Raw genomic sequence first — 26,661 nt, 5'->3', positions numbered from 1 at the left:
CTTCATGTTTCAAGTACCAAATTAATTATATTTGACATTTAATTTATAACCTTAGGTATTTTAGATTTGGAACTTGACTATGATAACAGCAGATTAGAGCAGCGCTCCGTTTGACAGAATCGATTTTTCGAGTTATTTTCCTTGTGTGAGGGTCTTGATTCAGATTTTTGTGTATCGAGCTTGCGTACAGGACACTGATACCTCTAAGCAAAGTAGGCTTCTTTCGCCTTCTCCCCCAGCCATTCCGTGATGAATTATTTTACACTTTGAAGAAAGTTTCTTCTTCAGTCTTAATCACAAAGCTCCACCTAATGGAGGGAGGGGAGAACTGTGCCCAGAAAAAGGAGAGAGACACAGCTAAACACCGTTACCGAGGGAAAAGTGCTACGCTACGATAAGCAGTTAATTTCCTCCACCTAATTGATAAAGTCTCCCCTTCCAAGGACTTTAAAACTTTGAGGTGGGAGGAAAGCCAACAAAAAAAAAAAAAAAAAAGAGAAAGCTGCTTTAGCTTTCCATCTGACCGAAACTGTAAACTTTTTCTTGTAACCAATAGATATTTCAATCCATTAATACTAATATTTCACACTGACTAGTCTCACCTTCTAGGTTCCAAAGCATTTAAAAAATATAAATACATAAAATAAGCTCTAAATGGAGGTATATATTTACTGATGTTTCGTTATTGAAAGTGAAATCTTTCAATAATGAAACAATCAACTAGCTTTTTAGAAAAATGGTAAAACATTTCTATCAATTTACCCACTGAAAATGAAGGTTTTTTTTTTCTTTAAAGAATGATCTTTCTAGATCATTCATTGATATCACACTGGAACACAGCTAGAACACTACCATTTCAAAATATTGCTAAAGGAACAGGGCTGAATTATTAAAATAACTTTGCAAAGAGCAATGTCATTTTCAAGGCAGAACAATTTTTTTTTTTTCTAAAATTAAGTGCTTTGCAGATGTTAATATACAAGATCGGACAAAATCCTGCAAAAACTTAAAAATCCACTCATGATTTCAGAATTGGTCCCCACACAGAGGAAGGCTCTGTGGCCACTTTCAGATTTTTTCTACAACAGAAGGTACAAATCTAAATGTCACCTTGTATCAAAGCGTTTTATTGAAGAACCAGGACATTTGTCAGGATCATCTTATTTAAGATGACTAATGCAGTGATAGCCCTGAGTCTGTATTTTGAAATTGTCAGTAGCAGGACAAGACTAGCTCGTTGTTTTTAGTAAAACAATGGTAGTTTGGTATTTAAGTCTTCTATCAAGAATTGCACTTTGATGTTCTGCACAAATAGACCTGCCAATCCAAAATTGCTTTAATTTCTAACATTTATGATTAGATGTAGAGGTATGACATTCGCAGCAGAGTATCTTCAATTAGAAAGATGATTTAAATCATGTCTTTAAGAAATCTGAAATACACTAATGTGCATTTAAATCAGGCTATTTCATGGCCAGCTCTGATGTTGTGTTTTTTATCTCTTAATTTCACTACTATCATTAATCATGGTTCATTAACATGCTTTTCTTAACCCTACTTCTATCCCTCCTCTTCCTTTGATGCCCTTGATTGGCGCATATAATGGCCCGGTTCTGTGTGATCTTCCTTTATTTCACAAAATCTCTTGTAATGTAGCTCCCGCTGAAACTTCAGCTTCTTTGCTGCATGTGGCTACACCTGCGACACCAAGTTCAGAATTTACCAGGTGGAGAAAGGCAGGACTGGTAAATGGATGGGTAAGCAGTGTCATCTCTTTAGCCTTGGTTCCCGAGGAGCCGGAGCGAGCGGAGACGCGCCTGCCTGGTTAACCTGACGGTAGCCGCAGATGCACCCCAAGACAGCACGTCTCGGGACACCGAGCGCGGGGCACCCCGGGGTGTCGTGTGGCCCCCGAACGCCTCCACCAACCGAGACACCCAGGGCCGCGAACCGAGGACTGCGTGGGGCTCGCACCGGCATCAGGAAGCCACCGGCTTTCCTCTTTTTCTTGGCCCCTGTCAGAGGCACACGGCGACGAAGCCCTCAGCAGCTCCTGCCCCGTTCCGAGAAGAAAGCGGCCGTTATTTCCGTTGGAAAGGGCGGCTGTCTGCACCCCGAGCTACGAACCCACTCTGGCAGGGCCGGCTGGAGGGCGCGGGACAGGGAGCGCCTTGCTCTGGAAGGCCCCGGGGCTGCTCAGCCCCCGCCGCCGGCGGCCTGGCCGTGGAGCGGCGAGGAGGAGGAGGAGGAGGAGGAGGAGGAGGAGAAGGAGGAGGCCGCCGCCTCGACGTCTCCCCGTTCCCCCACTGTCACCGCGGCCGCCCAGGCGGCTCCCGCCACGGCCAGGGCTCGCCCCGCCCAGCGCTGAGGCCACGCCCTGGGGGCGTGGTTCAGCCGGCTGGCGCGTGGCCCCCGGAGCGCGCATGCGCAAACGACCCTGTGGGCGGGGAACGCGTGCCCGCGGCCGCACGTACGCCCACCAGCCACCCGCAGCACTCCCCCCGCGGGGATTCAAAGACGAGCCTGGATCTGCGCGTGCGCCCGCTGCGCCGAGCGTCTGATTGGCTGCCCGGCTTCTTCAGGCCAATAGCAGTGACGGTTCCTGGGGCCGCGCTGTGGTCTTGTCTTCCAATGGGGTTGGTGGTTGTTGTCAGGTGGCGGCGGCGGCGGCCCCTCCTTTCCCAGGTGGTTCTCCGGCAAAGATGGCAGCTGCCGCGCGGCTGGGGCCGGGCGCGGAGGAGCTGGCTCTGCTGGAGAAGTTGCTGGGCCTGCCGAAAGGGAACAAGTACGGCGTCCAGGGGGAGCGGAAGGTGAAGGGAGCGAGGAGGGGCCGGGAGCGGGCAGCGGCGCGCGCGGGCCTCCAGTCACCCCCTTCCCCAACGGCTTCGTCCCTCGCTGCTTCCTCTCCCCCGGCCCGGCCCTGCCCTGCGCCGGCCCCGCGCGGCAGTTCCCCGATGCCACGGTAGCTGGGGCCTCTCACCCCTGGCGCCCCCCTCCGGGGCGGGCGGGCCCTGTGCCGGCCTCAGCTGCGCATCCGCGCACGATCAGCTCTTCCTCTTGAGCGGGGGTTTCAGCTTTTCTCCCTCAACCTTTTCCTTCTGCACCCGCCTGAAGTTGTGGCTGTCGGGCCTCGCTGTCTACTCGCAAGTTCTGGAATCCCCTTCCCTCTACCTGTGGAAGGGTTATCGTGTGTCGTTGGAGGGATGTCGGCTTAAAATGTACTTGTCCTTACACCGTTCTCCTTGTCCTTGTGTTTGTCTTGTGCCAGTGCAGCTATATCTGCTGGTGCGGTTAAACTGTGAAAAAGATACGTTGTTAATGCCAGAAGTGCATCTGTAGTGAAGAACTGTTGCTCTTAAATATTTTGCTCTTTTAAAATAGGTGTCTTGACATCTTGAAGTTTGTACGGAAGCATTAAGTTTTGTGGTTTAAGAGCTAGCCGAGGCATGAAAATATAATGTGGAGCTGAGGGTGTCACAGATGTGTGAGGGCCTTTATGTGATTCCCTTCAAGAAAGACAACAGAGGAAGGAAGCTGTCCAGTTGTTTTATGTTTTTATACGTTGCTTTTTTTGCCTTGACTTTACTGTTTATGACTTATGAATGTCAGTATATGCATTCTTTAGTTGCAAATACTTCTTTATTTAACCAAATGGTATTTTAATGCTATTACTGTAAAGCATAAGTCTGAAAAATCAAATAATTAAATCTGTCCATAGTTTTTCTGACTGCGCATTAAGTGGAAAAATTGAGTAGTAGTCAAGGACTCTTCGTACTGCTGTAAGATGACTACTGTGCTTTCGGTCTGCATCTTAATTCTGAACATAGACAGGTTCTCCTGTGTGATCAGACACTTTAAATGGCAGTACTTTGGAGGGTTTTTTAATCAGTTTCTCTTTTGTCATTTGATGTCATAAATGAATGGGCTTTAGTCCGTTGCAGTGAGTTTCAATTCATTCATTTCAGACTCAGTGGTTGTTTCCTTTCCCACAGTTCACTATGCGGTAATGTCACTAACAGACACGGTTAGAACTAGGGATGTGTTGTGTTACTGTCCGCTAATACCAGCGAACTGCTAACTTCTGTCAGAGCATTTGGCAATAGAACAGTAAGTATGAATAAGCATTTCAGCAAGTCTGACTACTGCAGTCTGCTCGGAGAGAAATTGGTTACTGCTGACTTTACAATCTTAAGTCAGAGTCCCACGTTTGGAAATAGGCTAAAAGTTAGTTGATAAGATTTCCACCAGTGTTAGAATGCTACTATTTATTGCTAATATTGGCAGAATTTGATTAATTGGAGCTAAAGGTGATTTGATTTGTCCTTGTGCATGTGTGAAATACATTTCTTCTGTAAAAAGTGAAAATAAACCACTCCAAAGAGTGAAAAGAGAAGATGCACTTTCTTTTGATGTTACTATCTTTAGTATGAATACCTCTAATTTCTGATACATTGCTTTAAAGATCCTTTTGAGGGCCTATAAAAAAAAATAAAATAGTTATTCTTACAGAGCCTACTTTTTGAATGAGTTGTTTAGTATTACACTTTTGTTTCCTTTTCTAGGTTCCTGTTCTTCAAACAAACAATGGTCCTGGTCTGACAGGCTTAATGACCATAGCTGCCCACCTAGTTAAACAGGCTAGGAAAGACCAACTGCTTGGAAGTACTGCAGAAGAGAAAGCTGTCGTTCAGCAGTGGTTGGAATATAGAGTGACTAGAGTAGATGGACGCTCTAGTAAAGATGATACTAGAATAATTCTGAAGGTAAGGAGTACTTAGTTACCTTGACACTGAATTTGGGACTGACTAGATCTTGAAGAAGATTACAGTGCTAATACGTGTATGAACAACCAATTAATAAAACTGAGAAAATGCTGAAGACTTGTCAGTATCTTTAAGTGCTGGCTTTTATTCTGTTTGCTGCTTTTCATTTTTATCAATAAAAGTACCCAAACAACCTGGAACAGGAGGGAAAACAGCTTAAACTGTAAAGTATGTGAAGCAGGGCTCTTACAGAGTTTTAGGGCTGTAATGCTGTAAACAACATAGAGCGTTCCAGATAGTTTAGAGATTGTTCAGTTGTCTAGTCTCTTATTAGCCATATAAGATACCAGTTTCTTACTATCATCATAAAACCTCAGTTATAAACAAGTTGTGTCATATTTCAAGATAAAACACTGCCCTGATTGTTTTAAGAGCTATTCTTACTGATTTAGTAATTATGGAATACAGGCTATATTTGATGTTGTGGTATTTGTCCAGTAACTCCTTTTGGTATCAATACCTGAATTGTGTGTGAAAAATGAAATCATAAAGGAACCTGCCTTTCACATCAAGCTACTTTGTATGGAGGCTTTGGTCTACTGTATTAAAATTTTCTTACAGTCTGAAGCTTACTTCCTTTTAAACAGGTGGAAGCAGAAAAGAGAATCTCAAGGGTCGCCCCGTTATTTGAGCAGCCAGATGGCAGGGAGTAGATAGCAGAACTTACTCTATTTTCCTTCTTACTCTTTGTGACTGGTAATTAGTATTTCTGCAGTCTTGTGGGAACAGAGCTTGAAGAGAGAATTTACTTTACACTGTTAAGTGCTAAGGGCTCTTTACTAAGTGTATGAAACCAGTGAAATTCAATCAGTTTTTAAAGTGTTTATTTTTTCTAACTTTAAGTGTCTTTTAGATGGAAAGTACAATGCTCAGTGCTACTAGTGAGTCTGGGTTTAGAAATAGCTTTCTGAGCTGCAAGGTATTAGTTGAGTTTACTTGAGCCTAGCAAAATCTTAAATAATACTTTTCACTCTTGTTCATGTGATGGGTCTGAGTCAACTAGAACTATTACAAAAACCTAAGATAAACAGAAGCAGTGTTCAAGAGTTAACACTGTGTTACTTAAAATCAAGGAATATCATGCATCTTAGAATGGTGCAACGCTAAACCTTGTTAGTAACCTGTTGTTCTTTTCAAACTGACAGCCTCTTTGGTCTTGAGGACTTGGAGTATCATGCCTGCTTTACAAGGATCGATTTGGTGAAAGCCCTAAAGAGCCATCTCTCTCCCTTAGACCCCAGATAATCTGAATTATCTTGATCTCATTGTATCTATGGAATGTCTTCTGTTGGTTAAGCATGACTTTGTTTACATTGCTTCTCTTTTTGTAACATATGTGGTCTAATTTTCTATGTGAAAATGCTATCAAAACATTTACAGTCATGGTTACTCTACAGGTATCACATGAAAACTGTCTACCCTTTGAGATTTTCAGGACTTGATCGGATGAGGCATTGACTGATTGGTGTTTAAATTCAGGCTTAGTTGTACTTTGAACAGGTGATATAACCTGGTGGCCCTCAAAGGGCCCTGTTGTCTAGTTAATATTTTAGAAAAACTTTGACAAGTATGTAATTTCAGTCATTTTTCAGACAGATTTGTGATGCCTTTTATTCTTTCTCAAACTGTGAGAAGACCATATGAGAATAAATAATGTAACATTTATTTACCTTTCTTGCCCTTCTATGATAAAAACCAAAAGGAAGTTTTCTGCTTTGTTACAACAAAATACATTTGCTCTGGATACCTTAAATGATGATACCTGCTTTGTCAGCACATACGTGTGGGTATTTGCAAAACTGCATCTGAGTATTAAAACCAGACGCAGAGATATGATGGCTTCATGCTGAAGCTGATGTCTTTTCTACACTATCACTAAGATTAAATTGAGATAATATACTGAAATACAAAAACTTAGATAAATCAAGTGTTTCTAAACAAAGCAAAATTTCCTTACTGAGCAGTCAGTGTCGCCTGAAGGAGAATCTCTGCCTTTAAGTATATTCTAATAGATATTACTGCTTTAAAATTTTGCTATAGATTTTTTTTTTCTTAGCAGATGTTGAATAGCCAGAATTTATTTTGACACAGGGCTGATCTGGAATTGTTCCAACACTAATAATTTCATAGTATAGCAATTAAGATTTTTTTTTTTCCAATTTGTTCTCTTGCCACCATGATTAATCAGAAAAAGAAGCAGCCTACCATTAAAGTATACTATGCCAAAAGGGAGTACGAGTGAAAAAAAATAAAAACTAAAATAGAGAGGCAAGTCTGAGGTTGTAGTTTTACAACGTGTCTGGAATACACAATGGCAGTCTTGGGACAGTTGCAGCCTAGAGCCACAATTTATAATAAGCTGTGCCAAAAACAGTTCAGTCACTTCTGCTATAAACTTTAGGCTGCCTCTGTTTAACCCTTAACTGAAATGATGTGGTTATGAAAAATGCCAGTAAATAACTAGTTTAATGCTTGTGGATTTGAACAGGAAGGGTTTTCTGTTGGCCTTTAGAAAAATAGGTTCTTGAATTGTTCCTACTGATGTATTGAATTGGCATGAAAGCAACCATGAAGTAGTCAGACTATCTCAAACAAGTTTTTTATATTCATTCAGAGCAAATGCCATACTGTTCAGAACTGGCCAATGAAAGTGCTCTTGGAGTTTTGTTTAACTTCAGTTTATGTTCCTGTACTGGACAAAATAAATGGCAGCAATACCTCTGGACTGTTCTTCAGCAGATAGGAAGGAATGATGGTTGTCAATAGAGGTGATAACATCATACCCAATGCATTATGTTAACTTTCTTTTCCATGGGGAGAGTATTTTCCTTAGCTTCTTTGATGCTTGGTTAGTGGTAAATTAAGCTGTATAGGGGGGAAAAAAATCTGAAAATTACTGAGTAGTTATGCTTCATAACTAGTAGTTTTTCTACTCTTCTAGGAAGGGATTGTGACCCTTCGTGAAACACTTGTGCCATCAAATGTCTACTTAGATGTTAATGAATTCCATTAGGGAGATCTGAATGCCTCTGCTTTGTCAATTTTAGGTATTCAAAACTTGAGGGTTCCTCCCCTGATCCCGACTCCCTATCTTCAGAGACATATTCCAAATAACTGGGAGCTTGTACTACATGTCACAGAAAAGCTCTATAATCTCTGAAGGATAATTAGAACCAAGAATTTTTGTTTATTACTGTCTCATATAAAAAATGTTCCATGATTTCAACTAGTTTTGTCCCAGTTTCCTGTGCTATCTGGCTGTAATCATGAAAACCAGTTAGGAATCTGAGTAAGAGAACGTCAATTCTTAACGTGCTTGTTTGAAAAATTACTATTTCCATAAACACATAAGCAGGTTAATCCATACTTTGTCTATGCTGTTAATCCACAGTTCTTGTAAACTGTTTTTTTGACAGACTTCTAAATAGAACGCCTATCCACTCTGGCAAGCTTGTCCAGCAAGCGTTTTTTTAAATTTCAACTTTCTGTGTTCATTTCTTTCCCTTTTCTTTTGGCATCAGGATATTTTCATATGCTTACTGGTGTAGAAGATTGAATGTTGATTATTTGAGCAATGTTTGTTGATTACTTTTCATCTTTTACAGGAAACTCAGTATGTTGAATATAATATTCTTCCACACCAGGTTTAGCTCAGAGTTTGCCAGTTAGACAGAAAAGTCTTGCATTAGAATTAAAAATAAGGCCGTGCCCCAGCAGTGCGGTATTGCTTTTCTTGCATATGGCTGCAGAATCCTTTTATTGGGCTCTGCACTGTCAGAGGCTTTCCTGAGGCATTTGAGAATGCTCCTCTCTTTGTCTTTGCATGGTGTGATATAAAGGCATTTAGGGCATAAATGACCTCAAGAATATTGCTGACTGAAAGGACGTGCTTCTGTGTGTAAGGGAAGTACATAGAGCAGCAGTGTGTTGTTATGGACAAAATACCGTACTCTGATTTTGGTTTGGATTAGATCTATTATAAACTATTGAGTCATTGCAAGAAGTGGCTGTTACTTACCTGAGCTGCTGTCTCAACTTGTGGTGACTGGAAGGGATTCAATCACCTAATGGATGAATTGGACAATTAGGTTGCATACTCAAAAAAATAGCAAGCAACACTAGGGTGTAGCCAGAAGTGTACCTTGGATGTGCTGTGTTGAGTTGTCACTCTAGATACGTGCTGTAAACTGGATTTATTTTTTTTATAGAACAAGCAAATGTAAATCCTTTGGTTAGTCCATGAATAATGCAACATCTTTCTGTTGCTTTTCCCCCCTCATACCTAAAAAGGGAATTTGAATTCCTGCAGTTGTTCGATGCATATTAGTGCATCAGACTGCAGTTATGTCTTAAATACCTGTCTGAAATTTGAGAAGGGGTTTCCTAAGGGATTGCAACAGTAAGTTCATATAGTTGAAAGCCACTTCCAAGACACTTTCAGTCATTTGATACTGGGATTATGTATACGTAATCAATTTTATTGATGTTCAGTATGTGAAAGACGATACAAATGACAGCTAACATCTGAATTTCCTGTATGTAATAGAAATTCAAGTACAGTTTTGTATTCATATTTTCATTAATCTCTCCAGGACAGGAACACTATTTCAATTTAATACTGTGGTCACTTAAGAAAGCTTGATTTGCAGGAATTTTAACACGGTTGGCTGTTAGCCAATAATATAATCATCTATGGGAAGCATAACCCATGAGGCAAGATTAACTAAATGTGCCTAGTGCACATGGAGGAAAAAAAAGTGGTGTTTCTGAATTAGCTTGAGCTACAGGATGAAATCAGAATACCTGTCTGTGTTTTATGCGGGGAAGGTACATGTGAAAAAACAGAATTTTAAACTAATGCTGATTTGTCCAAGGCTAAACCATTTTTGTCAAGTTCCATTTTCTCATTTAACTGACTCCAGAAAATTTGATGAACCAGAATAAATAATTGTTCATGTTGTAGTGTCTTACCTTACCTTTAAAGCCTGAGGATATTTTTTTACTGATGTTTTGCACTGTATATTCAAAGAACGAATTATAAGTAACATGATATTAAGCTGTCCTGAAACAACTAAACAAACAGTATTTCTGCATAGAAACTATCTTACCTCTTGAAGATGTATAAAACTAAGAATTAGCATGCCATAACTTTGATGCAAAAATCCCAAATTTTGGGCAGGGAAATAACTGTTCTCAGTACCTTCAGAGATAATGAGGTTTTTTTACTTTACAGAATCCTGTTTCCATAGCCTAGACTAAGGGGGGGTGTGTGTGTATAATTTCAGTGATGTTACTTCTCATTATAATGCATGTTGAATTTCTGGTTGATCAAAATGAAAACTGCTGGTCAGAGAAGTGGTGTCAGAATAGATGAGTTTATGATTTTTTTTTTTTAGTAAACAAATCTCTGGATATGTTTTTTCTTCCTGCAAGCTTTTTCTTAGTATTGCATTTGTCTCTGTGCTGTGTGTATGAAATTCTGCAGAACTGTAGTTACATGTTTAAAGTAATTTGAGCGCTTACTAACACAAACAAAGCAGTAAACCAGTCTAAAGAACAGAAGGTACATAGCCAGGGGCAGATGACCTTATAGAATTTTAACTATGCAGGGGTTAATATTTTTCCCTGATTTGCACTAATAAAAGAAATCAAAGCAGACAGGAGTATGTTTAAATATTACAGAAGTGCAGGAGTCCTGTCATGAAGAGGTTATCAAAGAAATAATAAGGTGGCATAATGGAGTCAAACTTGTCAAATTTAAATACAAGGTCAGATGTCTTAAAGTCTCAGCATTTCAGTTTTGTGTTTTGGAATTTTTACATATGCACTGTAGGATATCTCCGCATTAGTGAAACTATGGAACCATGAAAAGTGCAGTATGCTTAAGGATAAATGTAATTTTTAAATTGTTCACTAATTATTAACCTCCTTCTCCTTGCCCTAGACTATTTTAAAATAAAAGGTTGTCTTAAAATGGAACATGCTGTAACTGAGACTGAAAAATTATTTCAGGAACGTTTTGAAAAATGTTAGTTATGTTTAAGCTGCTTTTTTCTGTTTCTGGAGTAGGGGGTGGGAGTGACTTAAGGAGATCTCTGAGGAACGAGGGCATTTACTATCTAGGTCTTTTCAACCAGCAGAGAAATACTAACAGTTTCCAAATCCAAGGAAAAGCTGGGAAATTGTTTTCCTACATTTCTGAAAATAAAATTACAAAACTAAAGCTTGCTTATGCTGGGATCGGGGTTAAAATATGTAATTTCGTTTGCTGTTATGTTTCTTTCTTTAGAGTGAAGTAGGGGTCAGAAGGGTGCATAAATTGTATGAGAAGTAGGTAAGATGTGGAGAAAAGGAAGGCCAGGCTGGATGGGACTTTGAGCAACTTGGTCTAGTGGAAGGTGTCCCTGCCATGGCAGAGGGGTTGGGACTAGATTCTGTGATACAAATAAAGAGTTAGAGCTGATGTGTGATACCTATGTTCTCAGAAGTGATACACCTGAGCAATGATGAGTCTGTCAGCTTCCTGTTTTCTAGCAGAGAATGACTGTATACAAAAAGCCATGAAAAAGGGTCTTTCAGTAATTCAGATCTGAAATATGTATTCATTGAACATAAATGGAAGGCTTCTACTCCCGATACAGAATTGTTGAGAGATGTTCAAAATGCTGAACAAGTGCTCTCTTCATATGAACTTCAATAGCAACTGAATTTGACACTATTGGTTGTTAAGAATTGCTAGCAGTGATTTCAGCATTAATAAAAGCAGGTGCCAAATGATACCAGCTGATGGGTATCAACATATTTCAAGCTCGGTGCCAGAAATTTATTTGTCTCCCACCTCACTATCCCTTTGTGTTTTCTTGGTTCTTACACATTTTCAGTTCCAGGACTTTGCTGACCAGCTGCATTGAATGAGTCCTGGAGGACAGGAGAAGCTGCTGCTGGAAGAGCACTATGCTCTCCTTTGATCATAGGACTTCATTTTCTACTTAGCAAATGTTAAATGTGTAACAGTGGTGCTTCTGAGTCATATGCACTAATAAAAAAAAAATAACACAACTCTTGCATTTTTGAATTCCAGTACTTTGAAGCCAAGACAGATTTGAAAGTATTTCTGGGAGTCAGCTTAATACGTAAAATAATTACACTTGTATTTACAAAAATTTGAGAGTATGTAAGTGGAGGAATTATGAAAAATTGTGCCAGCAGCAAGCTGGCTAGCATTTTGTTTGGAGACCAACATTTAAATTTTATTAGATTCTTGCTGTCAAAAAATATTTTAGTTTATTATCTTGATACTTTCTAGAATTTTTTTATTGTTTTAATGTCTTTCTCCTTTGAGTTGGGATAAACTAAAGCTGGCATTATTTTTATATGCATATTCTCCAGAGGAAGTTTTTTATTATTTTTAACAATTGCCTTCATAATTTGTCTTACAAAGTTAATACTACAGTAGTATAATAACTTTTTCCTTTTTAGGATCTTAATATACATCTTGAAGATAAAGTCTATCTTGCAGGAAACATTTTTACCTTAGCAGACATTTTGATGTACTATGGATTGCATCATGTCATGGTAAGTGGTACCAGCATTATTTTTGTATGTGCAATTATCATAATTGTAGTTTATCTAAGGGGCAGTTTATTGTTGTAGAAGTTGACCGATTGAATTGATCAATGACAATTACAGAAAAACACAGAGATTTCTTATAAGAACTTCAAATAAAAATTGTTCTTAAGTTGTTAATTTTTTACTTTTTTTTAATACTCGGCTATAGATCAAAATAAGTGTACTGTCAGTAGGGTCTGGAATGCAGTAGTTTCTTCTATGTAATGTAACAAAAAAAAGCCTATCCCCGTGTTTCTAGGTATGAGGACTCTTATCTGTTCAAGTCTGAAACATGACTGCTTACAGAATTGCATGGGGGAAGGGATAATAGAAACTGAAAGGATGTGTCAGAGCTGAAAGTACTAACCTTGTTAGTATTGGAGAAATGCTGCTGGTGCTGTGAAAGATGCACGTAAACTAAGTTCCTGAAGGACGAGTGTATATAAAACTGTGAGCCATGACAAAATGTCAGTTGTGCTTCAACACTTAGTGATAATACTTGATAACATGAATGTGAAAATAACATGCGGACCTGGTGCTTAGGAGGGAAAAAAAAAGTTTGTACTGAGTGGAGAAGATGTTGAGATTCTCTGTAGTCAGCTCAGGGTTTACTGTAAAGTGCTTATAAATCATTGCACCTCAGTTCTGAATCCCAAGTGGTAGTTTAACAGTGAAGCAGTAGAAATTTATATTTTGGTGACTGAATGTAAATGTAAATGAGCCATCCTTATCTGTAGTGTGTACTGATAGACAAACCAAAGGACTGGTATAAAAAGGTCTGCTAAATTCTTGGGAGAAGGTAAAATTGGTCAGTTTTAAATTAGAAAATTGAAGGGGAGGGGTTAATCAGAAAAAGATGCCTCTGACAAATGCATGTGTGTCTGAGAACCAGTGAATTCAGTCAGCTGGGTGAATGGTTACTTTTTACAATTAAAAGCAGGGCTCTTGAAAGACTGCAAGAACACTATCATTCAAAAGGAAGACAGAGGTGGGGCAGGGGAAGGATCAAGTAATGAAATACTACCAAAAATTAGAAAGAACTTATGTGTATATATCTTGACTGTCCAGGAGTAAAAGTTCAAATGAGTGTCAAGCAAAGGAGAGGGAAGGGAAGCTTTGTTTTATAAGGTTTTTGAAAGCATGTTAGAGTAAATGCCTTAAAATTAATTGTGTTGAATAATGTTTGCCTTGTAAAATACCTTTAGTAAGATAGATGTGTTGACTAGAGTGTTAGAATGGGTTACTTTTCACATGATAGGTAGACATAGAAAAAAACCATGTAAGTACTTCCTAAAAATCTGACTGTATATGCTGTAAGAATATGACTTCAAATGTGACTTTAAAAAAAAAAACAACAAACTTAGGCATGGGAAAATCAAGCGTATTTTAAATTTAGAGTTTGCTCTAGAGTAGACCACCTAATCAAGAAGAAAAGATATGTTATTGCTTTGGGAAATAGAACAGATGGTAAAAACAAATGACTTGGTGCTCCTGGGTGCCTGCAACCATCCAGACACTACTTGGGACAAGTTTATAGTACGGCATCTGTTTCTGAAATGTTTGATTGCATGGAAGATAATTTTCTGAATCGGAAGGATATAAAGGGCAAATAATAGGGTGGCTATCCTAAATAGAGAGGAAAATCTAGCGGCTACCAACTAGGAATTATATGTATTTTGAAGGTTTCACAATTGATTAATATTAGTACTTAACTGTAGAGGTAAGATCTTGAACTGTATAATCCTGTGATTTATTTGTTATTTTTATTTTTCCTGTAATGAGAAGAGAGTATGTCCAGAGCTGCTTCTCTGCCCTAAGCTTTAAGGGGGGGATGGTACATGGGGAAAGCCGCTGTATCTCTTAATGTGATGTGGTCCAGGGAAGCAGTTTGGCATATCCACCACTGTTTCAGCTAAGCCTTGTGCAAAATAACAGTAAATCTTTTCTGTAATTCTTCAAGATAGAGGTAGAAATGGGAGGCACAGGGTGGGGAAAGCCACAGTTCTTTCTGTCCATCAGGCTGTCCAGAAAATTGATCTGAAAATGTTACTGATAATGACCTTTAGGATTAATCTCTCTACTTTTGATAGACTAACAGCTGCATGCTAACACAGACATTAGTGATTGATTCTTCACTGTCCATGCTTGTCCATTTGAACTTACTAATTACTCTGTCTGCTGGAAAGCAGCAACTCTTAATTTTGCAGTTCCATGCCTTTCTTTTATTCTTCCTCTCCCTTGTAGTTATCTTAAGCAGAATAGTACTATGTGTTTTAAAAATCCATGTTGTGGGAAAGGAATTAGTATTTTAGTGAGCAAGAGTCAGATTCACAGGTAGTGTTTCAGGCTTCTTGCAGACTGAGTCTGTTTGGAGTCTATTAATCAGAAATACACACTTGTAATAATAAAGCAGGAACTGGATTGTATACATTGTTGTTCTGCATCATAATATAGGTCACAAACACCCAAAACTAATGCTTGATACTAATGGTCTAAATGAACTTTTTCAAACCATGTGAGTTACACTGTCATTTGTAATTCCATGTTTCCATGTGTCTAATATAAATATTGTTGTCTTTAGATGCTTTGATTACTTAAATATGTATATGGATAAATATGATGAACTATGAAGTTCTGTGAGGTTAAAGCATAAATTGCAGAGAAAACGTGGAATTGGAAACATTACTTGAGGACAGCTCAGGCAATCACTAAGCATTATACTCCCTCTGTGGTAATAAACTTGTTTTCACATCATTTTTTTAAATTTAAAATAAATTTACCTATGTTTTTATTCTTAAGTATTTTCAAGCAGCACAAGTCCAGTTCTATTTAAGATAGATCAATCTCTGGATTGATTATTTAGTTTTAGATTTTAAAAAAACTTGTCAGAACCAAAGAAGTAGTCTCAAATCTATGTCTGTCCTGAATATTTCTTTAATAAAGCCTAGAAAATAACTTATGGGTAAAATTTATATCTGCAAATGGAAGAAGCCTCAGTCAAAATTTTGGTGTCAAGTCAAATACAAAACAGAGTTACTCTCCTTGATCAGAACTACTAATACTGAACTATGAGACTGCAGTAGTAGCTTATTTTCCAGTTAATTTTTTCCCATAACGAACATTTCCTGTAATAAACGGATTGCCATGAATTTTTGTTAATATGTACCAATATGCTGCTTATGTTAGTACTGGGATAACAGGCTTTCCTTCTAAAGAATGATGCTAGGACTGGTACTTAAACTGAATTACAAATACCAGTTTGACTTCAAAGAAGAGATTTAATTTTAAGCATGTTCCTTTAACAGTGGAAAATTAGTCAAAACTATGTGAAAGTACATGTATTTCATGAAATACACCAGTCAACTGTTCTCTTTCCCTCATATCTAAAGGCTAAATTTTAAAAGTGAGATAGTATCTTATCCTTTTCTTGAGGCTGAATAACTTCAGATGTAGGCAGGTATTTTTAGACTTCCCATGCACATTTGGGGTATGGGATTGGGAATTTGTCTGCAACCCCAATGCTACTAAAAACAAATATAATTAAAACTCATGTATTTATAGCCCTTCTAGAAACTCTTCTAGTTACATTGAGTGATGACCACCTCGGTTACCCTTTGTGAGCTTTGTGGTAGAAGAATAAGACCTTTTTTTTTAACATGACACAAAAAAAAAGCCTGTCAAATTGAGTGTCTGCTTCTTTGCTATTAAAATAATTGCTTTAATAGCAAATAATTATTTTAACAGCAGAACAGCAGCCTTTCTTAACTTGGGGGAATTATCTAATTTAATGAGGAAGAACAGAAAATACCCATCTAACAAAATGTTGTAAAAAATGCCATGGAAGTGATCTCTAAACAATTAACCTAAGAGTTATTTTCCGAGTAAAAAGTAGAGCATGCCACAAAGTGCTTTTTAATACATTTCACTGATAGAGTACATTATGTAAATAAGTAAAAATATCTTGCTTGTTGTGCCTAGAGTACAAAAAGGGGTTTTGTTATTAGAGTAGCTGTCTGGTTTGCCCTTCACATGTTTTTTCACTACACTAACAGAATGGAGGAGGACTAGTTTTCCAGACTTTGGTTTTGATTTACATCAGAGAAATGTGAAGAATTACCAGTATAAAATTATGGGGAGAAAATACTGTATCTGCTGCAAAGTCTGAAGTTTAGTTCAGCATTTTCATAACCAAGTGCTTACCCATTTAAAGACTTTGAAAAAGGGTATTGTAATTATAACTTTAGGTGTACAACACTCAACAGAACTTAGTATTTTTACTATCTGCTTAAATACTTTCCTTCACTTTCAGTAATTCTAAATGGCCTTAGAGTACAAGTGTTGCTCTTCCCATGCTCTGTTGTTGCTTTGTAAATGGTTCTGCAGCTTCATACCAAGCACCAGCTTCCAACTACTATTAATTGTAACAAACTGCATCTTCCTCTAAATGGTACTGCATGGGGTTTTTTTTTCCCCGAATATACTGTACTTGCAGAAGCTCAGGCAATTTATGAAGTACTACTCAGTGTTACGTTTCAATAGCTTCCACTTTTTGTTTGTAAGTCTTTAAAATTTCTGAAGTTTTTCCCCTTATCATTGTTATTCTCTTCTACTTGGCTAATGCTGATGAACTCTCTTATGCTTCTAGCTCAGCAAAAATATGTGGCTGTGTTTTAATCAGTTTGTCTGTGCACTTCTACCAGACTATACAGCTGTAGGAAATAGTGTTTACATTTCCATGCCAGCAGCAAGAAAAACAGATATTTTTTTTTTCTCATACTGTCTGAACTGCGGTTCATAACAGTTCAAATCTGCAGAAGTGGTTGTGGAAATAAATGTGCAGTTCTATGCTTGTATTCTGGCAGGTGAGTCCTCTAGGAAGAAATGCTACTTGAGTTGAGGAGCAACTGCAAGATCCCTGCTTTTTGGTTATTGCCGCAGTTCTTCACTTTCTGTTAAAAGAGCTGTAGTACTACAAGGCATTGGTTTAGAATTCCTTCCTGCAACGCCTTGAAATTCCTCTTCCGTGGTATTTTTCCAGTGGTTTGTCTTCTAGTGTAGATATCCTTACTTTCTCTTTACCTCTACATGTTTAAAGCTTTCCAATTAATTCTAAGCCAAGTGTTGGTTTCTGTGAGAGAACAGTAAGGAGAAGTAGCAAATGTTATAGGCAGCTCTTAAAATCAAAAGGGCTGGTGTGTTATGAGGTGGAATTTAACATGAGACTTAGCTTTTCACGCGTACAGCTGAGTAAATGAGTAAGTATAGCTCTTCCTGTGATTTAAAGTTTGTTGGAACATATTTGTTTCCAGCTGTCCTGTGCCCAAGATCAAATCTGCAGTGAACCTGTATTATCCATGAAATCTGGTGTTTGTAGAACAAGGCATAAGGAATATGCCATCTGTTTAGCTTTTGAGGGGATTAACCTTGATTAGCTTTAGGAGTCTAAGCATGAAAAGTATTTGGCATGTCTAGCTAGTGATTTGTCTGTTAAAACTATCTTTTACAGGTGTGCCCTTTTTCATTGACTGCAGGTGTTGTCAGGATGACTAAGTTAAGCTTGGTGGTTAACTTTAGCTAACTGAAAATGAAGTGAGGTGAATCCTGCACTTATTAGTTTCAGTACTGGTGAGATAAGATAGGGTGATTGGTGTGAAGATTACATTTTGCTCCTGATGCAGTTGTAGTCTGTTTTGAGGACTACCTCCCCATTTGTAACTAAGTTGTAGTAGGTTAATGTGAGGAAACAGATTATTGTCAAAACTGATAAGCTAACTTCATTACAGAGGAGTGAGACCTAAAACTGCTAGTCAAGGAACAGTGGTAGAGATGGTACAGGATGGAAATAGCTTTACAGCTGGCTTGAAAGACTCTGAAGTAATAAAAGATTTTCTAGTGGAGCTTTGAGGATGTTGCTGACTTGAACTTAGCAGACCTTGAAAGGTACAGTTAAGGTCTGAGCCAGTTCTTTGATAAAAGTAAAGGTAGGCTTGAAGCTCTTCATTAATCTGAACCATGATTCTTGTGTCAGGGAGCTGTTGCAATAGCTATATGATAGTTGGAGGCATCTTCCTTACTGATCTTGCAGCTGTTTAGATCAGGGTTAAAATAAGCAAGTGACTATGCCATTGACTTGAGAACTCTGGTGAACAACAAGACCTCACACTGTAGAAGTAAATGATAATACTTTAAATGTCTTTAGGAATTACAAACAGGCTTTCAGTTTGTTTTACTGTAGTAATTTGAATCATGCCATTGCTATCTTAACATGAGCTAGCACATCTGAACAATTAAGTGTTAAGTGGAAAACTACCTTCAATCTTTCCATCTAGTCTGAAATTGCCTGAAAAAATCTTACATCTTGAAATACAAGGCAGTCACTTTGCCTGTCAGCCAAGACCATCTGCTAGATTGTGTGTGTTGTGGAACTATTCCCTACACCTCCCAATACTGTGAATAGATAGGTGCATTAAATTCCAGCAAGCTAATGCTCTTTTTACCGTCCTCTATCATACAAATGTGTATTCCACCATCCAGGTATGTTTGAGTAAATTAAAAGTAAATACATATTTTGGGCTGTGAATTCTAATATGTGAAATTTAGAATACTGCTGGACTGTAACAGCATTTTGAGTTGAAAACAGCTGTAAAACTATCCACTTTTATTTTACCTTACCACATGTATTGACAGTTATGATGCAGTGCCTTGTGTTATTGGTGCCTTATCTTTCTTCCCCATGCAGGCAGACCTCACAGTGCAAGAAAAGGAGGAATACCTTAATGTGTCTCGTTGGTTCAACCACATTCAACATTATCCAGGTGTCCGACAACATCTGTCTAATGTCATCTTCATCAAGAACAGATTATACACTAATGCTCATTAAGGAAAATCTTAGTGTCACATTGAAAGGGTGTTTGGGAGTTTAGAAGCTATATACTGTCCAAAACCACTAACTTGCAAATACTGGTTTGTAACCTTCTGTATGTGAACGAAAACTGTTGATGCCTCAAATAATACAATTGCATTGCTATTGTTTTTTCAAGAATTTGAACTAGTTAAAGAATTGTGTCATGGATCTGATTAAATGCAACAATGGCAGAAAGATGGAAATTGAGTTTTAATTCACTATTTTTTAAAAATGAAAAGTTCTTTCAGTTAAACATTCAAGTGTAATTACATGGTCTTTGTAGGAAAAAAATACTTATTTTCCTTCAATTATTCACTCCTTCTGCTATTTATTGAATTTTTACCTATGTCCCACTTTCTTTTCATTTTATTTTTCCATGGATGTTTACACTAGTTTTGTAAAAGTTAAGAGCTATATTGTGTGCCAAGGATGTGAAAAAGGGAACATGCAAATGTTACAAAGTATTTATGTGACTGAATAAATTATTTTAAAACTGTAATCTTAATTTGGCTGTGAAACTTTTTAGTTTTTCTTCAGTAAAGAAAATTTAAGATTCTTTAAATGTTAGTTCACTTGCTACTTCATTTTGTGGTATATGGCCTATTATTTTGATTCTAGGAGCATTTTCTTTCAAACTCAGTAACTTTTTTTCAAGTCTCGCTTCATATGGTATTTCCACCCAAGTGCAAACATGAGTTACAAGATCTAAAAAAAAAAAAAAAACCACAAAAAAACAAAACCAAAAACCAGACCACCAACCAAAGAACCCACACCAAATACAAACCAATCAACCAAAAAAACCCTTAGCTTAAGATAATAACCTAGTCAAATTCACTCTAAATGTTTTAAAGTTTGTTTAAAAGGGAAGACATGGTTGTTGAATGAGACATGGGGACAGGTCATTTCACTGTAGAATGTTGTCCCTTTATTTTTAATAAATTTAAAAATGATGACAAAGTCATAAGGATACGTCTGAATTGAGTGATTTTCTGCACAATTCAGTTAACATTTCTTTTAAAACTGACAAATACAAAAATATTTTTATTTTTTAATAATCTTCTATGTTGGTTTCTACGACAACTTCAGCTGTAGATTCTTTTGTCTTAACTTGTATGCTGCTTTAAGAGCCTCCCACCCAGTAAGGCCTTAGATAGCTCTTTGAGCATTTTGATTGTTACAGGGCCTTAAGATAAAGTGAAATGAGGTAATTAAAATATATCCTAGCACATAAAAGGACAGAAGCAAATTGCATGAGTAAGCTTTAACTTGGACAATTCCAGGCTCTGTAAGAGGTGTTTTCTGTATATACATAATTCCTTTAGAGGGCTTACCAAGCACACAGTGTCACTTTTAGGATTGTCTCATGTTGCTGAGAAAATATTAATGTTTTGTTTGAAAAAGTTCTCATTCTTTCCCAGGGGTCCTAATTCTCAGCTTCTACCATTTCTCCTGTTAGTTACTCCTGTTTGCTATTTAGAGGCAGGCCTTGTGTACTTAATTATGACGATCTTCCTGAAATCTTGAGATCTGTTCAAGAGTTGTGGAGTGGGCTTCAGGGCAAATGTACATTAGACCCTTCCCAAACTCTTCATGCGTGACTACCTAAGGGCTTCAGGTTTTTACTGTCAGTACTTGGGCTCTTAATTTCCAATTTATTTGAACATTTGTTACCTAGTAGTACGTATATAAGCAAGTTTGCTTTTTTTCCCCTACTTATGGCTGGGAGCAAGAGATTATGAGACTTAGAAAAATAGCTCCACTTCTACTAAATTCTACTATAATGAACCATTTTCTGCTTCTGAATGGGAGCATGAGTGGGAATAATCAGTGCATTTGGTCAGGGTTTGGGGAAGTTCTCCATTGACCTTACAGATTGTTTGGTTTTATATATGCTATTGCAAATAAGAATGATTTAAGTTTTTTAAAGTGTATGTGCAAGCCTTCATCCATGAAAACAGCAGCTTACATTATAGCTAAGAATACTGAAACAGAACCAGAGCTAAAAATATTGCTGGAAACAATACTGTTGTCTTGTCAGACAAGTTTCATAGGGATGATGCTACAAAGGGTCTTTTTTTTTTTTTTTAATCCCAAACAGCCGCTGTTTCCAAGTGTTGGGATTTCTCAAGGTGGCTACATGCTACGGTTGCAGTATCCCCTAGCCTCTTGTGCCAGTTTTGTTTTCTCTGGTGTAGCACAGAAGTGTTACTTGCTGCTGAAATGTTGAATAAAAAAGGTTCATCTAACAAAGATAAAAATGTTTAGAAGTGGATTAATAAAATTTAACTCTATGCTATCTAAAAAGCATTTGGTCATTATCATATGCTAACTTGAGCATTTTGATTTTCTCTCCCCTGCATGGAGAAGCTTAAGGGAGTAGAGGGTTAAAAGGAAAGAAGGATGAATTGCCTTTAGAGAGATTACTGGGACAACTACATGGTATTGATTTCCTCCTCTCTTCTCCTTTCTGTCTAATGCCTTTTGATCATCAAGGACAACTTCATCTGTAAAAAAACTTCTGAAAAATTATAAAAATGTAGCTTGGTCTATCTGAGACTGTATGAGGTACATTTTTTTATGATGATGCTTCATATTATTCACAGATGAGGTATACTGTATGTGAGCTCTCAGATGAACATTGATGGTCTATATGAAAAGTGTGCATGAGTAAATGTTCTGCTGTTTTTAAAGCTACTACTGCTTGCCTTTCTGCTTCTGTAATATTTTATTATACTTTCACTGAACATTAGTAAAAGTAACTTTCCACCCTTGCAACCCCCTTCTCCTTTCTTAAAATTTCAGTTGCTGAAGGGCACAGTAAATACTGTGATGTTGTTTTACTTTTGTTCCTTCACAGTTTGATGATGATGATGACCGCAGTGATCTGTGGAACTTATTTTCACAGCATTTCATGAACAGTGACACTCTCATTTGTTAATGTATCTCATCATTGCAGTATTATTATTTTGCATAATTGTTCTATCTAATTTATTCAAGGGGCCTGACATGTTATGGTCTTTTAAGTATGTGCCTCTAGGACTTGAGGTTGTTGCCATATGGTGAGATAGTGCTGCATGACAGCCTTTCAGCAACTGAAGAATTCAACAGTGAAATAAATATGATAATTGTAAGTGTTCAGTGAAATCTTACACTTACCGCTTTGTCTTTTTTCCCCTCAGTGCTAAGATGACCACTGCTTGCAGACAAGACAGGTTGAAACAGGTATTCAAGTATTGCATCAGATATTAGAAATGTGCTGGTGATTTTTAGTCATCATTGTATGTGTAACTTCATTTACAAGTGAGAGTTCAGTTTGACTTCAGAAGTCTCCAGGAGCAGTTCTTGCACTGCGCAACAGGGATTTGTATAAAAACTCAGGTTTAATATGGGATTAGAAAATAGTGAGTACGAATGAGAAATTTGAGATGTGTTACACTGAACAAATTAGAAAACTAGTTTAGACCTGGGTACTAAGAAAATCTGACCATTCAGATGGAACTGAAGCATAGGCTTGTCAGCAGCAAACCTCTAAGGAATTCTTTAATGATAGCTTTAGTATATAACATGCTTTTTGTTGAGTTCCTTTTGTGTCATCAGGTTGGCATCCCCTCTTTCCACACAGAAAACAAGTGAGGAGGTATCACTTCCAGTTAGCAACCGAAACAGTCCAATCAAGCAAGTTTTGTTACCTTTCTTCACAGCCCACCCACAGTAAGTACTTAATTTCCAGAGGTTTCCCCTATTGAATTGCCAGAGATTCTTTTGAGTATAGTATGTAACATTTGCACAGTGAGGTCTCTTAGCTGTTTGCCTGTGAGAGGTGATATTTTCACATCCTTTAAATCTTTTTTTTAATCCTGTAATCCTTCTCTGTAGCCTACCCCACTCTTCAAAATATTTTTAAACTGTAGTAGCCCTTCTCCCAAGAATTTCTTACTACTATCTGAATCTTTGAAAGAACATAGGCCTAGAAATGGTGAACTTATTTTTTGTAAGGTGCATCTTAAACTTCCCAATAGATGTTATAGTTTATTGGAGTATCTTGATAAAATAATTCTTCAGCTTCTCTTTCTTTCTCTTTGACACACATACACATTTACATTCTCTCACACACCTACACATTAATTTGAATTATAGCTGGTGGAGGAGTAATCTAGATTCATCAGCGTGGCTGTGTATCCTGGGTTATTAGTAGGAAACAGAGACTAACTAAGGTTTAAGATGGATGTGAGTACTTTGCAATTCATATAAGACACTCATTTATATTAACTTATATGAAAATGTGACTTAGAAGTGTTAACATGGTTTGTCCATGAAATAAAATACACTCAAATAACAGATGAAGAGAGCTGTAGAACTCAGGCATCTTTACTGTCTTGGTTAAAAAGCAGTAGATAATCAAAACTGCTCCTCAGTGCTGTGGATTTGGCAGAGGTCAAAGTACTTAAAAAGAGGTTAGCTGAGAGAGATGAAAATGGATACCACTATAAAATCAAGAAATCCATTGTAAGCTCTTCTAGTCAGAGGTCTGGTTCATATTCTTTCTGATCTGCCATCATCTTCTGTTTGCATCTCTGCAGGTGATGCATGGTTTGTTTGGTACATGAATGCTGAAGTTGGGAATAGACATTATCATGATTTTTCTCCAAGTAAATTTGCCTTGGTATGGCTATAAATTGATTTTATAATCGTATGTGTCTACAGAACCTAGTGTGTCATTTTTTGTGCCGCTTTTTTTTTTTTTTTGCTAGGAAGAGGGATCTGTAGGACTATCTGATTTTTTTTTTTCCTTTTGCGTTTCAATCTTATCACTTTTAATCTTTAGTGTGTTTCACGGTCTTTAACTTCAAAGTGTAATTGCAATGATTCAGCTGCTTAATGGATTAATACATTTAATATCTTCCCCCTAAGAGCGGTATTTCTTCTTTGCATCTATAATTGGATCGTGCTGCTGCTGTCTCTAGTGGAAACACCAGGTTTCATATTCACCATACACCTGAGCACATGCTTAAGTCACTTGGTAATCTTAATTTTTCTTCTGGATTTATCAAAATGTAATTGTATTCTGCACATTTTTGTACTTGAATTTTATTGCAGAAGATGTGTGAGGGGAGATGCCATCATGTGCCTCTGCTGCACCGAGCTTTCGGATTCAGGATGGTCTTTGTATCCCACCGCTGCCTGTCTCGAATATTAGATTTACAGTACTTCAGAGCCCAGCTCCAGAGCTATATATAAAGATATCACAGATTGGGGGGGAATTAATTTTGTATCAGGGGTTACTTGTTGCTGCTCTGTGCGCGTTCCTACAGGCGTGGCCTTTATTTTCCATGCTGGTAGTGACTACAGCAGCTGTGGCTGCTGCAGAATGCCATGCATCCCATCTCTCACTCTGCAGGCAGGCGGGAGGTGAGTAATTTTTCATTGTTGCGGCATCTAAAGGATTCCCCTTTCCCCTCCCACGCTACCTTGGCCCCTTTAGGAAGATTTTCATCTATTAAACTTTCCTTTCTCTGTTGGAAGAACTAAATCTCTTTCAGCATTTCCAGGCTGGTGATCTAATTTGACAGCTCGTCGGTGATGTCTATTCCACTTCAAAGAGGCAGGTAGCCTCGGGCTAGCCAGCTGCATTGTGGATTCTGCAGATTTGGCTTGCTGTTCCTGCTGGGTGTCATCTGTCTTCTTAGTCTCGCGGTGGATGATTTTTGTCCTCCCTAGCATCATCTGCCTGAGCAGTTTCTGCCTGGCAGGCCTGTCTGTCCAGGTTGAGCATCAAATACAGTAGCCGCACAGCTAATCTGACAGGGCAGTCCTCCAAACAGCACAGCCCCGGGCCTGCTTTAGCCAGCATTGGCATTGCAGCCCTCAAACTTCCAGCCATCATGATCGCAGTCTCGGTCTCCCATCACGGGTGCAGCCCATGGACTTATTCTGCTGGCGCAAAGTATGTCCCCCGCCTCACCCGCTTAAGGGCCGTCGCTCCAATTCCTCCCGTCCCGGCAGACGTCTGCCTCAACAGGTTTGGGTTTCCCTGCCTGTTGCCAGCATCTGACTTGGACACCGCCACTCGGATGAAACAATCCTTTAGTGGATTATCATCGCCAGACAGCCTGTGGGGGAAATGACAGGACTCGGCACGTTCATCTGAAGATTTTGCAATCCGGAGTGCTGCTAACGCTAATGGGAAGTGGCAGGGTGATCCCTAAAAGAGAAAGCGGGTTCCATTGCATGGCAAAAGTGACAGAAGTTGTTTAGCCTCTCTTCCAAAAAAATACATGATGACTACATATGTTGATTTTCATGCTCCAAGCCATAGCTATTTCCATATTTTTGTGACTTGATGACTACTTCCTACAAACTGACAGGTTAGGGGCTCCACAAGTACTGTCTTTTCATAGCCGTCACCTCTTTAAGTCCTCCTGAATTTTTTAAAATATGTTTTGAGAACAAGCTTGATGGGGCAGTGAGAGTAAGCAAGGGGAAAAAAACAACCAAACAGGCATAAATGCAGCAACTAAAGCATATTCTTTAAAAAAAGTATTCAAACAAAGAGATGAAATGGTTTCAGGACAGTAGTCCTATAAACTGATGCACTTACCTGTGACTGGATTTGCTCTTGTTGCAGTCCCGTAATTCCAAGCCTGACATTACTCATGATGTAAAAATTCTTTCCTAGTAATTTTAAACCCCTTTAACTACAGAATTTCCTCCTTGTCAAATAAAAAAAATAGCTGGAGCATAGGGCTTAGAGGGGGAAATAACTTGTTTGAGAGAGACTAGGAAAGGATGGCAGCTAGACTGGAAAGAGATAAAATTAACATTTGAACAATTTTACCCGTAATTATGAGTGATCATCATGCCAGCTGGAATATCCTACAGATATTATTAATATATGAGCACTAGTGTAATTTACTCGTGATTGTCAAGTGCTTACGTGCTTTGGATCCAAGTGGAAAAATATAAATACTGATCTATAGGTTGCAAGAGATGGTTACTTTGAGGGAAAAAAAGATATGTGAAAGGGAACAGTATTTTTTAATAATAGTTCTTACCTCTGCTAATTACCTATTTAATGTAATATATACAGACTGTAACAGTGAAGGAGTGAAAAACTATTTTAGATTATATATTTGTGCTGAATTTAATAATAATGTTGGTTGAAATTGTGATGTAAGATTCATTTTATTATTTAAAGATCTAACCATATTTTGACTGATTTGGGGGGAAAATGTTTCAGCAAAACCAATTCATTCATTTTTAATGAATTTAGATGATCATATGTATTATCAAAAAATTATAGTGATTTCAATGAGCAATTTCTGAGCT

The 26,661-nt window shown here is 38.1% G+C and overlaps 1 protein-coding gene across 1 annotated transcript; it reads left to right on the top strand.

Moving 5' to 3' along the window:
* The first annotated feature begins 2,670 nt into the window (after positions 1–2,670).
* On the top strand, positions 2,671–19,840 carry EEF1E1 (eukaryotic translation elongation factor 1 epsilon 1). The gene is made up of 4 exons (XM_074897892.1): positions 2,671–2,810; positions 4,563–4,763; positions 12,303–12,398; positions 19,171–19,840. The coding sequence occupies exons 1-4, from the start codon at positions 2,703–2,705 to the stop codon at positions 19,309–19,311; spliced, it is 546 nt and encodes a 181-aa protein (XP_074753993.1). The 5' UTR covers positions 2,671–2,702; the 3' UTR covers positions 19,312–19,840.
* The last annotated feature ends 6,821 nt before the right edge of the window (positions 19,841–26,661 follow it).

This window comes from Athene noctua, chromosome 2 (assembly GCF_965140245.1).
Source record: "Athene noctua chromosome 2, bAthNoc1.hap1.1, whole genome shotgun sequence".
NCBI classification, from domain to species: domain Eukaryota; kingdom Metazoa; phylum Chordata; class Aves; order Strigiformes; family Strigidae; genus Athene; species Athene noctua.
This window is presented reverse-complemented; position numbering and strand designations above follow the sequence as displayed.

What these genes read in the sequence shown, in the direction of transcription:
- EEF1E1 (XM_074897892.1), top strand. Translation starts at nt 2,703, where the DNA reads ATGGCAGCTGCCGCGCGGCTGGGGCCGGGCGCGGAGGAGCTGGCTCTG. An exon ending in ATACTAGAATAATTCTGAAG is followed by an intron (nt 4,764 to 12,302) that starts GTAAGGAGTACT and finishes TTTCCTTTTTAG; the next exon opens with GATCTTAATATACATCTTGA. An exon ending in ATGGATTGCATCATGTCATG is followed by an intron (nt 12,399 to 19,170) that starts GTAAGTGGTACC and finishes TTCCCCATGCAG; the next exon opens with GCAGACCTCACAGTGCAAGA.